Below are 16,470 nucleotides of genomic sequence, written 5' to 3' on the forward strand. Positions count from 1 at the left end.
GCAAAAAGCACGTGTTTTTACCGGCTTCGTGTGGTGCGATCGTTGCAGTTAGAAGCATTTGCGACGCAGCAGCTTAAGCAAAAAAAAAAACACTGGCGCTTTGACAAACGAAGGTTTAGCAAAAGAGAATAGGGCGTTAGCCGCGGAGGAGGTTCGCTAGGGTGCAGGAAAGTTTTGTGACAAACAGACATTCGTCGCCTTACAGCAGGGCGATCGCTGTTTTCGGGCCAAGAGACGTGAAACTTGCAGTTCAAAAAAAAAAAACTTCAACCGCGCACTGCCCCCCACCACACCCCTCCCCACCCCAAAAACAAAAGAAAACATTTTCTGTGCAAGATGAGTTCTACCAAACCGCCCGTCCACGTGGTGGAAGCAATACACGCGTTCGTCGCCAAGATGGGCATCCGGGAGCCGCGCCTTACGGCGACCAGCGGTTCGCGCAACGGTGACAGCTACTCCGGCGACGTGTACCGGATCGTCATCGCACCCGGCAGCCGGGACATCGAGGACTTTGAGAACAACAACAACACGCACAGCAACCGTATGCACAACGGTGCCAACGGCGACACCAAAGCGCTCACGGTCGACGCCAACGGGAACGAGGATGGCGACCAGCTGCACGACGCAGGGTAAGTGCCCAACGCTCAAGTGCGTGCGTACCGAGCACCCGGTGTGGTGTTTGTGCTGTGGTCAATTGTTTTCGAACACCCCGGGTTCGGAACACCTGCAGAATGGGACGGCCGTAAGCTGGCGATGGTTAGATAAGTGACAATGATTTCGGGTCCAAGCTGTGGTGCGTTTGGTTCGATTGCAATATCAACCCCGCCATCTTATCAACGTACGTTGAAAGTCATGTGCTACTATCGTCTAAAAAATGCACCGGACAACCAGCAATGATAGGCGCGATTGGCAAAGTGGTCGATTTGAGTCTCAGCAGGCGCACGAAAAAAAACAAAACAAAACACAAAAATCCAAGCAGCCTGTCTCCGGTTTTTGGGGGAAAGATGTACGTCAAATCCCAACCAACAGCGCTGCAATGGCAAACAAAAACGTGCATGGTGCAATGCTGTTTGTTTGCCGTACATCTAGGGTTCTAAACACGGTTTCGCTTCACCGTCAACCAGCGTCCAGGGTCGGCAATGCAAATGAAGCTCGTTTTACCGGTGCGTTGCCCACACGGTGCGCGGTGTTTGATGGAGGCGCACAGTGGATTGTAGCGGTTCCGATGGGCCGGCCCGCACTGGAACCGGATGCAGATGATCTAATGCAACCGTGCGGGAGCGGGCGCGCGCACGGTGTGCCAACGCAGATGCGTAGTTTATTTGACAATGGTCATTGTCTACGGCGGCGGCCTAAGACGCAACAACGCTATGTCCACCGTGTCATCTCGGCGGCTGGCGGTGATCGTGCTGTGTGTCAGCGGAGATCGATTGACCCACATTGTCCGGCGTGACTTTGAACTACATTTAAGGCGCGGGCGCATAGATTGTCGCTTCTTCGCCCGCCCGTGTGCGTTGCGCTCGAGCGAAGAACTTGAAATTCTAACTCAATTGACACTCATACCCACCGGGCGGGTGCGCTAGACCGGCCGGACCCGTTGCTCTATTAGGAAATTTGCAAAATTAAAGCGCACCAGAACGTACCATCCGGGTGGATTCAGGTCAGCTTCGGCCGACAGGCCGGCAAATATGTTACCCAAGTACCCTTTTTTTTTGTTTGGCCCAAAAAGTCATCTCATCAAGCGTCGAGACATTCATTCATGCTCAGACGATCGCCAAAAACTCGCTCTTGGACGTGTTGCGTTTTCTCGCACTCATTATCTCCGCACCGAACGCAGCATCGAAAGCAGCGAATTTTCTTGTTGCGAATTTCATTCTACCGTGCCGGACAAATCGAGCATCCCACCCCCTCCCTCCCCCACCCCCTCCGGTTTCGGAGCATCCAGCCGTGGAATGTGGCAGAATTCACACCGAAAACCGTACGACGTAATTTGCACACATTTTCTTTTTTCCACCCAAAATGCTTGCCGATGCTCGGCTCGCCCCATCCGGTGACCCAAAGCCCGGAGCCTGTGTGTGTGTGTGTGTGTGTTGTTTGCTGCAAGCCCATTCCAACTGCCCCCATCGGACGAAGCGGCGCCGCAAGAACGGACGGACGGCTTATTAAAATACGCAAAACATAACATCCAGCCTGTGTGTGTGCGTGTGTGTGTTTGTGTTCTTTTATGTTGTTTTGGACGATAACCCCCCCCCCCCCTTCTTAAAGGTGAGCAGGGGGTTGCAATGGCAGGAGGGGACGGGATCGACAGCGGACCAAAAACCTGTTTTTTGATTTTCCCTTTCGTTCCATTCAACTCCGTCCCATATGCGTGTTTGGTTCTCGCGAGAACTCAAACCTCTCCTCCCCCCTCCCCCCTCTCTCTCTCTGCCTCTTCCCCATGACTTCGTTCTATCCGGCCAGGGGTAGAACCACCTGGATCTGGACGTATTTCGCGCACGTTTCTAACAAACAGGGCGCTCCACACCCCTTGATTCTTGAGGCCCGGGGCTGTCCGCCCCTTACGTGTGGGGGGTTCGCACTTTGGTCGGTTTGTTATTTTTTAATGGTCAGCTTACCGGTCTCGTTCCATACCTGCCGCTTCCACTCGCATCCGAAAAGCGTCCCCATTCACGCGTCTATTGCCATTCCGCGCCGCGTGTTTGCGGCGTGATCGTTATCGGTGACTCGACTCGATCGTACGCGCCGTTTCGCAAATACTGACCTTCATTTCGCTGCCTACCTGCGCCTGGTGGGGGGGGGGGGGGGGGGGGGAGGGGGTGGTGCTGGAAGGAATTTGAAGAATGTGTGCTTCTTCCCCCGAAATGAGTGGTCGGAGGAAGGAAAATAAAAACCAGTACCAAAAGCTCCTGTTCTTGCTTTCGTGCGAGCTTTCGGCTTATGTTTCGTACCGTAGCGTTTGTTCTTGTTCCTCCAATCGCATCCAATGCCCCATCGGAAGCGTTTTTTTTTTGTTTATTTGTTTCAGTCCAATTCAAATGTGTTGGAATGTTTGTCTCGCACCTTGTCTCGCCACCCACTGCGGGTTTCTTATGAAACGCTCAATGTGCGCGATGATGATGATTGATGATCGTAACACGCAGCGTAACTACATCCACACGTGTGATGGATGAGATTGATTTCCGACGATGCAGACACACCGACCAGGCGCCACTTATTAACGCCCCGGCACCGGTGGCTAACATTTCAACGCGTTCGCGCGAGAGTTAGAATTAGGCGGATGAGATGTTGTGGATTCTGGCGGTCGAGGTAGTGGCCGTTCCCTTACAAGGAGAGGTCAGTCTCCGATTGTTGGACGTGCGCGGTTGGACAATTCCTAAGCGGTGCGGCGCGTCCAGTGGTCCGAAATTTTTTCGAACGATCACTCGCATGGCGGTTTCGCTTTCAATGCCGCGTCGTCAGAGGCCGTTGAACGCGGCAGCGATGCTAATCTACTGCCCGGGGTGGGAGTTGGTCGAGTTGGGTTGAGTGGGAGCAAACACCAAACAACAACATCAACAGCAGGCATCACGAGGGTTTTCTGCCGTCGCAGCGCGTACAATATCAACTGATCTGTTGTTGTTCGAAACCATTCGAACCGGTGCTCGAAAGGGTAATTGACTCGGGTTTAGACGTTTGTCAATACGATACGCGCAGGGTTTTGCGTACGGAAGATTCTATCTGTTGTGCCCGCAAAGAAAAAAAACGATGTATTTGCTTGAAATGCTTTCGACTATTGGTCAGAGATTCGGATTAAAACTGTTGGAATTGAATGAATCTTTAAATCAAATGAATGATTTTGAATCTCCATTACGAAACTTCATGTATTTCCAAGGCTTCAAGGATTCTGAAGATACTCCAAAGATTCTGGAACGATTTTTCTTTAGGGAATTCATAAATTCTTGGAAATTCATCCTCCTTATCCTTGAAGATCTTTAGGCATTCAAGAACTTCCAAAGATTCTTGATTCTTTGAAGATTCGTTAATGCTTTAAGAGATGACTCATGAGTCGAATGTCGCCCCAATGAATGACACTTCTCCAAACATTTTGCAATGATACTACCACCCTGTTCACCCTATTCTGTCAATATCTCGGTTGGTAAAAGCGCCACTCCGTTCGTACCTGGTCTTAGGCCTGTGGCCCACATACGATCGATGCCGTCGTGGTAGAATGTTTAAAAAACCCCGAAACAAAACAATTATTAATAATCGTACCAAACAATCGTGCAACGCGGTCAGTTGGTCAATCGGGCAGAATTGTTTCCAAACGGTGCCCTACCTCAATGGGCGGCTGTGTCGTGGCAACAGGTGGGCCTTTTTCAATGTTTTAAACTTCCCCAAAAATTCTATCACCTCGCCGTGGGCCCTTCCGGCCCTGTGTTTTGATTCCGGTGCGGCACCATTGTGCAAACGTTCGGGCGCGTTCACTTTACGTACGATGAACCCGTACGATCGATCCAGACTCAATCGCACCGATCTCATCGGCACCGCACAAGCAATCGCAAACCACTGGTCAACAAAATACGAACCGCCTGGCCGGTTTGGTTCTCTGCAGCTGAGTGCGCAGTGTCAAAACCAAGCGTGCATCTTCGCTCCGCACACTGCTGAGGTCAGCAAAATGGGGGAGCAGCAAACAGCAACAAAAAAAAAAGTTAAACACCCCGTTGCAGACATGATCTTCTTGCCGTTCTTGCATGATGAACCGGTGATGGTATAATGGTCGCATGGTCCGAAGTAGCGCAATTTGCAGATGTTTGCTTTTTCCCACAATTATCACCGTCTGTGGTGTGTGGTTCTTCGAAATCTTGGCACCGGGATGATGATGAAGCGGGATGGCGAACCGAGGGGAAGGGGGATGCAGTGGAAGAACGGTAAGTTTCACAACGATCCGGATCCTTTCCGGAACCTCCGCAGTACTCATGGTTGCTACTTTCACCCGATACCTCCAAGGAAGCCTTTCCTGCCAGAGAGTTCCCGTGTTTGGGAGATGATCGCCACTCTCAACCCTACGGCAAAACCGATCGCAAAAGGGTGCCAGACCCAGATGGAGCGTCGGGCGCACGAAGATTCGAATCGGACCCTCGAATGGTTGGAGGAACAAAAACGCAAAAATCGGTCGACGTTGACAAAATCCTTTTGCGCGAAAAAATCCACGCTCCCATCTCCAGTTTCCAGCGCTTCCCCCCGTGGCAAACAACGTTCCGGCCATTGAACCGCGTCCCGTCGCGGCGGGTTCAATCCGTGCCGGTGGGTTTCAGCTTTCGAAGTTTTGTGCGACGCGATCAAGCACGCGCCCAACACCGTTAACGGTGTGCCCTTTTTGCTTTATTTGCCGCGACCCAGTCCCAGGCTCGATTTTTTCGTTGTTTTTTTCCTTTCTTTTTTTTGTGCTCATGTTTGTGTGCGTCGGACTGGTCGGAGCGTCCTCTCGGCGTTGTCGAGTGTGTGTTTCGCTGATTAACTACATCTGTCGAACGGGCGGTTTCATCCAGCGCAGTACCGTAGGTCAGTGCTGATTTTTGTACAGTGGATCACCCCTTGGGAACCACCCCTTAAAACAACGTACACGGCAAAGAAGAACTTAACCGATGTGGTTGCGAAGTGCAGTGGAGTTGGGGCGGGTAACCCCCGGGGGGAAGGGTAGCAAAATAAAGCAAACAAAATCGCATCAACATGCCGCTTTATCACAACGTCACGAGTCCCACCTCGTTCCCATTCAACTACCACCCCCCCCCCTCCCCCCCCCACTCCACCCTCGCCAACAATTTTAAAGTGTGTAATTGCTTTTTTTGTTGATGTTGTTGGTTGGTCTGATCGTGTGCTTTCGGTTCGCTACACCGCGAACGCAATGACAGGCGACTCTCGTAATGGTGTCAAATTTCGAGCCTGTCATCAATTTTGGCACTATCGAACGGATGGGAAAAGAACCCAGTTTCCTTCCCATTTCCGCACACACACACCAAATTGCCCTCGCCCCTGGGTGGCGGTGTGGGTTTCAGCACGTGTAGCCCCACTTGCTTCCTTTCACCGTGCCCTTCTTCATGTTCGTTCCGGCCGCGGAGTTGTGACTCGAATGGCTCGTTCTTACGATTCAAGTGCCTCCGGATGCTCGGTGTTTTTTATTGGGGAGGAAGACAGTGGGATAGTACCCCCTTGCATAAAACATTGGAACTAGGTGGGGGTTGTTTCTCGCTACTACCCTGCTGGTGTTATGTTACGAAATTCCGGTGTGCGTATGTGCGTCCACTTAATACATCCTTCTTCCTTTTTAGCAAACTGGTTACGCTATACGACACGAGCTGGATTGCTGATTTTGAAACAAAAACAAAACAAAAAAAAACAAAAGGCCAACAAACTGTTTATGTGTCTGTTTTGGTTTTTTTGTTTAATAAATTTTAGGTGATCTTTCAATTTTCACGATCACAACATTCAACATGACGTTCGGTGTAAAAGGCTACCCCGCAGGTCGCAAAGCAAAAGCGTCAAGTATTATGTGGTAAAAGAAAGTTTCCTTGCTACCGTTAACTTTCTTTGTTAACAAAATGGATATATAGATGTCTGTATGTATACAATAGCCAATAAAATATAATCCGGCGTGTACGGTCGGTGCCCCAATACGAGAAGATCGGTGAAAGGGGTTCGTCGCCTGTACACCGACCGTGATTGTACATGCGTGCGGTGTACAGTACACCGAATTGTAACCTGTATTCGTATGGCGAGGTCGCCAAAATAATCATTTAAGGAGAAAAAAAACGAGCAACAATTTAAGGGGCAAAAAATAAGACGAGCAAGAAAACATTCGCCGGCACTTTTGACTGCACACCGGAGCGCATAATACCTGATCGTACTGGAAACTGACCACGAACAATCTGTTGAACCACTCGCTCACAAACACACGTGCCGCTAATGGCGCACACACCGATGGCTCAGCTGTCCCTTTCCCAAATTTTCGATGCCGCGCGGTCTTCGTCCGCCGCGAATGTCTCGCCCGGTTTGTCGTCATCGCGTCCGCCGTCCATGGATGCAATTTACGAGTCGTTCCGAAATTGCGTACGTGAGATCACTGACCTCTCTGGGGCTGTTACCTTGTGGGTGCCCGGGGGATGTAGCAGGGCGCAACCGGCGATGCCAGTACCAGTGTGGGCCCATTCCTTGCCTTTCCAATTCAGACGATGCTGCACTTCTGGACGGGATAGTGTACCATACTGTACCCGGGGCCGGGTAAGCGGCAGGTTGTGGGAACGTGGGAAGGTGTTTCATTAAATTTTTATCCAAATTATGATTGGAACGGTTGGTGTGAAGGGCAACAGAGCGTGATGCTGATTTGGCTATGCTTAAACAATGTTTCTTGCGCGGTGTTGAAATTTTCAACCGCCAGGCAATGCCTCAAGAGAATTCTTCCAGTCTTCCAGATGTAGTACGTAGAAACTACGTTAATTCAGGTGCCTATTAAACGAAATTTATTATTATTCGGGCTGGCTGGAAATTACAATTTCACACATTATGGTGTTACTTTCCGTCCACCGGTTTTGTAGTTCATCTGTCAAACAGGGCTCACGCAAATCATGCCTGGCAGTCAACTTCAAGTAACTGTACGCAATCTCGAAACGGTTAGCCAATTTCTATGCAAAACAATTCAAATAGTCTGTTTAATTGCCTACTTTGATAATTAAACGAATGTTCCAAGCGAGTCAGATCCGGGAATTCGGGTGGGTGTAATCTGTCAAGCGCGATGTGACAGAAAATCTTCCCTTTAATAAGCCCATTAATTGTAAAAAATACGACGGAAAGTAATTATGGGTTTCAATAAAGAATGGAACAATACGATCATTTTCAACTTTCATAGTAAAACTGCTTAATGTGTGTACTTAATATAAATTCGTCAAAAAAAACCCAGAAATTCCCCAACCGGAAAGGGTCGAATTTAAATCAGCGATATACCGGAGATTGGCTTTCTTTTCTTAAATGTATGCCTTAAAATGAATTGTTAATTGCGTTGCAAGGAAAACTCATACTACTCACAGTGCAAAAGTTAAATAAGCTTTTTCGAAACATTACCACAACACGTGGACACAAGTGGTGGAAATTTGCTATGCAAAAGTGACACGCGCCATACACGCACGTACGCCACAATTCTGCGCACCGAATCGGTTACCGAGCGCGTTCAAATATATGCAAGGTGTCTGCCGATATATCGATAAGCACTGGACGCACTTTCGCCCCAAAACAAACACACACACACAGACACGCACACCCGGTTTATGCAAGGGTAGCCCCCGAATTTGTGCTCAGCTGGAAGGAAATGCGTAATGAGCTGCGTGAGTAAAATGTGCGAATGGGAAAGACAGGGACCGTCCAATCAAGCTGTAACAGAGGTTTGTGTGCAGTCGAAAGAGGGAGAGCGAAATTTAAATTTAAAAATAGGCAGCAAATAAAACAACAACAACAACAGCAGCTTAAAACAAAACAGACACTTACACACGCTCACGAATGCGTCCCTTTAAATGCCTTCAATTTCCTTCGCCCGATGGTGGCGACGACAGGAAGGAAACAATCATGCGCTTTTGTCACTAATAAGACACAAAAGCTGCTCAATATGAAGCTTGCATAATCGGCAAACAATGTGCAAAATGGAAAAGAAAACAAAATAAAGCAAAAAACAAAAAAAACACCAGGGGGTGTACGCCTGGTCACAGGGGGTCAGCAATTTTGCAGTGGAGGTTTTTTTTTTTGAATCGTTGTTGTTTTTATTCCGTTTGTTTGTTTTTGTTTGTTTTCGTTGTGCGAGCTTTTTCGCTACGAGCGAAAACGTGCTGAGGCACATAAACGGTGCACACTGGCTTTGTCCCGTGCGTGTACACGTGCAAACACACATGTGCTCGGTGGGGGAGATGCCTCCGAAAAAGCTGTGCACAATATGAACTGAAGGAAATCCGCAACCCCTTACGCCCTTCCCCTTTTTGCAACAACCGGCGCAACCGCTGGTGGAAGTGGCCCGAACCGCAACGCAAACGTAACCGTTAGTAATCGGTATGTAAACAGAACGTGCCCGGCTCTGGCGGCAGCGTTTCCGTATTTTTCACACCTGTGCGAAGTGGATTGGTTTAGGCGTACGATAAAGACAACGCGAGAGCGGGTGATTGAGACAGTCCAAGTTTGTTACGGACCTAGATCGGTAGGAATCGCAAGGAATACCGGCGGGTGGGCAGATGTTGACGCCACCAATTGCATTGCGCCACCCCATTTCGCCCGGGTTGCTGCTGAGCGTGACAAGTTTCACCAATTATGTCAGCCCTTTTAACGCTTATGGGAGTGTGATGGCCGTCTCTCCACCGGGTGTTATGAGCCATGTGTCTTACACCGGCATCTGCGAAAGGTGCTAATGGTTATGAACTGTCCGCAGCAATCCCGTATGTGTGTGTGTGTGTGAGTGTGCCGTCTTTAAGATGCTCTTCTGTCCCGTGGGCTTTGTTTGAAGGGTGGCACTATTCGCGGAAAACAAACAGTGTTTCTATTTGGAGTTTCATTTGTGATGATCGTTGACGCACGTTGGTTATTGATGCAGTACCCCTGCATCCAGTGCTCAATCAATGAGACTTTTCATAGCGTAGTGCAAAGTCTATAGGGGATACAGGTCGATGCACAATCCAGATCTAGTGCGCCATTTTAAGTTTGATTTTGACATTTAGATGTAAAAGTGTTTACAAAACAAAAAACTAAATAATGAAATACGAAGCTACTGTGGCGGATTCAACTACTTGAAGGCCAAGAGCGGGATAGTAGTCGGGGCCCATTTTCTTCAAGAATTCTCTCCTACCTCACACGAACACACAAGGCGAATACAAACATTGTTTGCACTCTAGCTTTCTTCGGTGTCTAGCTTGACGGCGGGGCCTTAAGCGGAACTAAATGCCGTAGGATCCGCCAATGGTTGTTGGTAACTTTGTCACTTGAAGTTCAGGTCCGCAAATACGCGGTTAGTCCGCCTTTCGGAAGATCCACCACTGCGTAAAAACACTTTTGTATGCACGATAAGCGTGAACGATTTTTCATCTAACTGTCACATGTCACATAAGGTCCCATGGCTACTTGTCATTTTACTCTATACTGACTTTGCTGTTTCGCAAAAGTATTTGGGGAACTTTCTAAAGAAGCAATACGCAAAGAGTTCTGCGAACAAATACTTTTAAATGCTAATTTTGCAACAAAAAAAAATGTTTTAACCTAAAGCCATTACAATCTTCCATTGTGACCTATTCGACGTTGAATAGTTGGAAGCAACGTTTAATCATCAAGTTTATTGACGTTGTATGACACAAAATGTTTTACTATTATTGACTGAAATTGTGATGAGTTTTTAAAGTACTCATTAAACCGTCAATAAAAATCAATTAAACCTAGTTTATGGTACCGAGGCTCGTAAAGTTATTCACAACCATGTCCAATGCCATTGCCATGATTTTGCAGTCCTGTTGAGGTAGTTCAGTACAGAAGGTATCTCTGCGTGATTGAATATGTTGTTAGTGGAAGCAGCACGAATTTTTAATTTATTATTTATTGTCCTCAAGACATTCATTTGAAGTTTTATGGGGCACCAATGCTATATCTTTCAAATAAAATGGGATATGAACTCCCGAACTTTAAAACCACCGAGCTCTTGTTACTGCTTATGAAATGTACTAAATTAATGAACACACTTTCGGATATTCACGGCTTTCGCTCAAGCTTGAATAAAATATTGCCCGGAGTGTGCTGTCTCATTAGCAGAAAACGGCCTAAATGGCGTATTGAGTTTAATCTAGTATTATTCGCAATTTCTGGATCTTGATCAAAAACAAACTGATTTTACACAAAGCTTTTGCGGGCGGCCCGGTGGTTATGATGGTAGCGGCACCAGTCTTCACACGAACGGACCGGACCAAAATCCCATCCGGGCCAATCCCCCGTAGCAAGGACAGTTACGTGGCAAAGTAAGTCGATACGGCCAGGCCGTTCTAATGGTAAAAAACAAAGCTCTTGCAACTGACATATCTGCAAAGTTTACCAACATGGTAGTTGAGAAAACTTTGTGCTAAATCAATGTCATTTTGAACAAGATCCAGAAATTGGTAAGGATTTCGGATCAACTTTAACCCATTCCAAGAGAATCAATATTGTGCTCGAAACCCCTGCGAATAGAAGTCCAATTTTAGCCAGATTGTTTATCTAAAGGTTCTAATCACCTACTGAGCAACTGTATTGCAGAATTGCGCATTTCAAATCTAATCCAAGCCAAACCCGTTCCACTCGAATAACCCCCTTCCAACCCACACCGTATTTGCAGGCTGGTGTTTACCGAGGTGCCGAAGCCGATCAGCGTCATCGCGAAGGTAGCGCCGACGACCAGTTTGCGCCGTTCGCTGTACAACAGCTCCGCACACTTCCAGCGGGAAAAATACGTCTTCGATGTGGTACTTCCGATGTTTCAGCGTTTCCAGCAGGCGCGCGGTATGCGCACGGCCAAAAGCTTCACACACTACCCGAGCGTGATCGTGTCCGAATGCTGCGAAGGCTTCGAGTACATACTGCAGCGCGATCTGACCGCGCAGGGCTATCGTAACTTCCCGCGCACGGAACCGCTCGCGTACGAGGACGTGCTGCTGGTGCTGACCCATCTGGCCCAGTTCCACGCGATCTCGTTCGCGATGCAGCAACAGGCACCGGACGCGTACGCGCAGATTGTCAGCCAGCTGCAGGAGACGATCTTTGTGCCACCGCTGCACAGCTCGTTCGTGGACTTTCTGCAGCGTAAGGTGGATTATGCGATCGAGACGCTGCAGCGCAATCCGGAGACGGGCGATGGGGCGGTGGCCGAACGGTTGTGCCGGTTTCGGGACGAGTACGGGCAGGCGATGGTGGACTGCGTGCAGAACCGCGACGACACCGTCATCTGCCACGGGGACTGCTGGATCAGCAACATCCTTTACCGACCGATGGTAAGCGACCTTTTCGCGTCGGATATGGAGCACGCATTATATTCTTTCCTTCGAACTTCTCTCCTTACCAATGCAGCCGACACAGCGTAACGGTGCCGACGATGGACACAACAACAATGGCTTCACCAACCACCAGCATCACCACCATCCGGCCGCCAAAGAGCTCAAGTTTCTCGACTGGCAGGTCGCGCGCTGTGCCACGCCCGCCATCGATCTGTCCTACTTCATCTTCTGCTGCACGGACAGTGAGCTGCGCGAACGTTTGCCCGAGCTGCTGCGCAAGTACCACAGCGCGCTGATACGCCGCATCGACGAGCTGGGCACGGCTAATGGACGCGAGCTGTTCCCGTTCGAGCGGCTCCAGATGCACATGAAGAAGTACGCCCGATTCGGCTTCGGTAAGTCCCCGTGCACGGTGCCGTTCACTCTGCTGTTGCTCAATCAATCCCTTTTTTGCATCGCTAGGCATGGCACTGATGACGCTCCACTCGACCTGCTGTGTGGAAAAGGACCTGCCGAATGTGTCGGCCGCACTCGAAACAACCGAGCTGGTCGACATCGATGAGCTCGCGAAGGACATGCTGTACAATCCGGCGTACATCAAGCGAATGTCGGGCGTCTGTCGGGATATGGTACGGTTCGGTTACCTGTGAACCGGTCGGGCCAGGCTGGCCATGTTGTGCCAAACAGTTGCGCGAAGGGAAGTAAATCACCAAACAATGGGAAAGGACACGGTTTTCCCGTTTTTGCACCGGGATGCGCTTCGAAGCCGGCGCACATTTGAACAGTGCTGGTGTTGGGCACCGCTCAACTGCCCCCCCCCCCCCCCCCGCCGATGGACGGGGACGCAACCATTCGCGGGCCCAACCTGGCGATAGTTAAGGTAGTACTTAAGTGTAATCGTAACCCGTTCACGTGTTTATCCTATGCAGTATTCTAAGGGCGCTAGCGTACCTACCGCGCGCGCCAGTGTTGCGACCAGGGCAGAACAGACCGAACCATTAACCAAGCCGCACAGTATTCGGCCGCACGAAAGGCGCTTTTTGTTTTGGCTCTATACCGGAGGTGCTGCAAACAAGCGGCCGCTTTCCAGATGTCCGTACAGGAACACCCCGTTTTTGCCAGTAGACGTAGGCGGAACGCACAACAAGAAAGAAGCTAAGCTAAGTTACCAGTAGGCGAGGCGCGCAACTAAAACTAAACATTACGAATCGTAATTGAAATTATTTCACAATCATCACATTTTAGTGATTGGCACAAAGATATTAGGCAGCGTTTAGCAGTAAGAAACCGCCATCCGGTGTCGTTTCGTTTTTAAATGCGTATGTGTGAGTGAGTGCGTGCGTGTATGTGTGAGTGCATGTATGGGGTTGTAGGTGGGTACAGGTTTCCCCGTTTGCTGTGCTGCCCCACACCCGACTCCACCTACGATCGGTGGAGGAAGATGGAGGGGCGCGAACGGAGAAAATGGGTGGAAGGTTCTTCTTTTACATGGTTTTACTCTGACGGATGTCACTTCCCAATTCCACACGACAAAACTGCCCCCGAGGACGGTGAAGCAGCGGTTGATGCTTTAAGTTTACACAACACAAAGGACTTCAATGCTGCACACTCAACAAAACCACACATTTCAAATCAAACTGTAAAAAAAAAACAGACCGCACATCGGCCGTGTTCAAAATTCCAAAAAAACAAACGCATTTTGCACAAACGTGTGACGTTCCTTCAAGTATAGCTTTACCATCTGGGGAAAACTTTTTTTTATAGATATATTTATTCACAAAGAAAAACAAAAACAAACAAGCAAAAGGCACAACTCAGGTAGTTTGTAGAGATAAATCGTTAATGTTGACTACTTAGGAACGCGGGGTACGCACGTTACAAATCGTCTCGCAATGAAAGTAGCTGCTTATGTAATAGAACTATTAATAAAATCCTATGCATTACGTACAACAGCATCGTGTTTGTTTGCCGGGGCTGGAACTCTATTCTAATCCGGTTCTTTAACTATCCGAGATGATGTTACATTAGGCATACAGATAGGAGTTGGAGCAGTAACTTCACCAATATTTAGAGCACTTTTGTCATCAAGTTTGCTAATACATATCAGCAAAGTTATTTTGTAGTTATTGTAAAACTACAAATTTTAAATTTAGTTACAGTCCTTGTTGATGAAAATTTGCCCCAAAAAACGGGTTAAAGCTTTAAAGCGTGCTATAAAAAATAGCTTGCTATAAAGTACAAATTATGGTTCAGCATGCTACAAAAAGTAGGTGCTTTTTATAGCAACATTCATTCAAAAATCGACCAACCATTCAACGACCTCTGGGTTTTGACGGTTTAAACATTAAACTGCAAAAAAAAATTAAATAATTAAACAAAAGAGTTTTCCCAAAAGTAAAGTTTTGTGAGCGATTTTAAATGATTTTTTTTCATTACATGTTTTGCCAAAGATTTCAATTGTTTCAAAAGAAGTTCAACTGTATTATATTCAACATTATATGTTCAATTGTAATAAAACTATTCAACTAAAGGTTACATTTTTACGATTCTATGAGATAGTACACTAAACTCTCTCACTACCTTTCATGACTACTCTCCGGTTCGACAAAAAAAAATCTTCTGTCCATTGGGGTGCTAGTGTGGGTGAAAGATCGTATAGTACGAAGGGGAACGAACAAACAGCCGGGCGATTTGGTCGGAGAGACTTTGCGTGCTGACCGCAATCTCTTTCTTGGTCGCACCGTCGAAGCAAGTGGTAGCGCGTGTGAACTTAGTGGAAAATAATTTGCGAGAAGTGGACCCACAGCCAAAACGTTGCACGGGAAACAGGTGCTTAGAGGATGGAACGCAAGAATCCCATCGATTCGGTGTGAGCTTTTTACGGGTTGCAAATGACAATGAATTAACAGGCAAAATAGTGATCCATGCGACATACATCTCCTTACGGATAGATCCAAGTGAGCTACGCTTATTGGTATAACGTGGCTAGAAAGGTAACGCAAATTTTGTTGTAAGTTACCGAAGCTAATAGCACCGTCAGTGCGCACTAGTGAGTGAGTGCACAGTGGACATTGTGAAAAGCCGCGATTGGACAGAGTGGGATAGAAAGTGTAGAAGTCAAATTAGTACTGGTAGAGCGTGAACCCGACAAATCCGGGCAATCCGGGCAAGTTGCGAGAGGTTAAAAGACGCATGTTGAAGTTGAAGTGTGATTTTAGCGTGATAGCTCATCGATTCTTGGAATACGGCCAAACGCGCGTGCCGTACGGTTGCGCTTGTGTGTGTGCGGCATTGTTTGAATTCGTTGCGTTGCACAAAGAAGCGCTGGGTGTTGATATGACGAAACGGTGGACACTGTGCTAAGTACAAACAATCACAACCATTCGGCGTGCTGGGTGGCGTTCTGGGTCACAAACAAACGGCATACTTGCGTCCGTGGCGTTCAATTCTTCGACTCGATTGCGAGAGAATCTTCAAAATCTTGGCCTCTTGCTCACATTTTGTATACGGGACGGGAGAAACCACCGGACACCTTCACTTCCGCTTGGCGAACGGATCCAAGGAAGCCGTGCTTGGATGCAAAGCGACGCTGAAGCGAAGTTTAAAAATAGTAAGTGAAGTAGTCAAACGCGTTTTTACGTCTTTCGTCATGTTTTTTCTCTCTCTCTCTCACTCCCGGCTGACTCGTCGCTGCTCCTGTGTCTCTTTCTGACCGTTTTATTTTGTTGCTCCTCATTTGCTCACTGTAAGTGCAAGTGCAGCAAGTGCGAGTGTGTCGAGAAACAGGTTTACACGATCTGTTCCATTTCCTTACCCGTGGCTATGTATGAAAGCAAAACGAGCAATTGCAGAAGTGCAGCAACGCATTCTCTTTGTGTTTTTCGCCTTTTGCGCGTAGTTGTGTCGTGCTTTACTCCAGTGAAGTGAACTCATAGCGAGACCCTTCGGCCGACCAGCATCGGCGAGCTTTCGAGCGTGCGATCATCTCTCGTATACAATTTCAGGGCACACACGCCCTGAACGTCCGATACGAAAATTGTACCGTCAATATCACATCTTGCCAATGATCCACGGGGAATTGATCGTTGCCAAGCGAAAGGGTAGTATGCGTGAAGCTGACGCAAATGTGGCGAGATGGTTTGAACTCTCCCGCTTGCTTTGTTTTGTTTTGCTTGATCTCTTTCTCTCCCGAGTGTCGTTGCAGCACATGGAGCGCTATGCACGTGTGTGGGTATGGGAGTTGGCGTGTTTGAATTGTGCAATCGACGCGATGTGTTCAAATCGATGCCATCTCCCCCACGGTTGGTTGTAGGTTGTAGCAAATGTGTTGGAGCGGTTTCATTTTACAATATCTAAATTTAAAGTTAAATTACACGAACATTCATTTTGGGCTTATTCGTTGCTTAATTGCTCGTAGCCAGTTTAAGATGCTGTGTTGGAATTTTTATTCTCAGCA

At 48.1% G+C, this 16,470-nt stretch overlaps 1 protein-coding gene across 1 annotated transcript; it reads left to right on the plus strand.

Moving 5' to 3' along the window:
* The first annotated feature begins 336 nt into the window (after positions 1-336).
* On the plus strand, positions 337-12,664 carry LOC128707289 (uncharacterized). Its single transcript, XM_053802241.1, has 4 exons — positions 337-629; positions 11,360-12,011; positions 12,088-12,409; positions 12,477-12,664. Exons 1-4 carry the CDS (start codon positions 337-339, stop codon positions 12,662-12,664), a joined length of 1,455 nt encoding a protein of 484 aa, XP_053658216.1.
* Positions 12,665-16,470: the final 3,806 nt, after the last annotated feature.

Source organism: Anopheles marshallii, chromosome 2 (genome assembly GCF_943734725.1).
Source record: "Anopheles marshallii chromosome 2, idAnoMarsDA_429_01, whole genome shotgun sequence".
Taxonomy (NCBI): Eukaryota; Metazoa; Arthropoda; class Insecta; order Diptera; family Culicidae; genus Anopheles; species Anopheles marshallii.

Bases quoted from the DNA above. Each gene is read 5' to 3' on its own strand.
- LOC128707289 (XM_053802241.1), top strand. From the start codon at position 337: ATGAGTTCTACCAAACCGCCCGTCCACGTGGTGGAAGCAATACACGCG. The intron at 630-11,359 runs GTAAGTGCCCAA...CCGTATTTGCAG, and splicing joins GACCAGCTGCACGACGCAGG to GCTGGTGTTTACCGAGGTGC. The intron at 12,410-12,476 runs GTAAGTCCCCGT...TTGCATCGCTAG, and splicing joins GTACGCCCGATTCGGCTTCG to GCATGGCACTGATGACGCTC.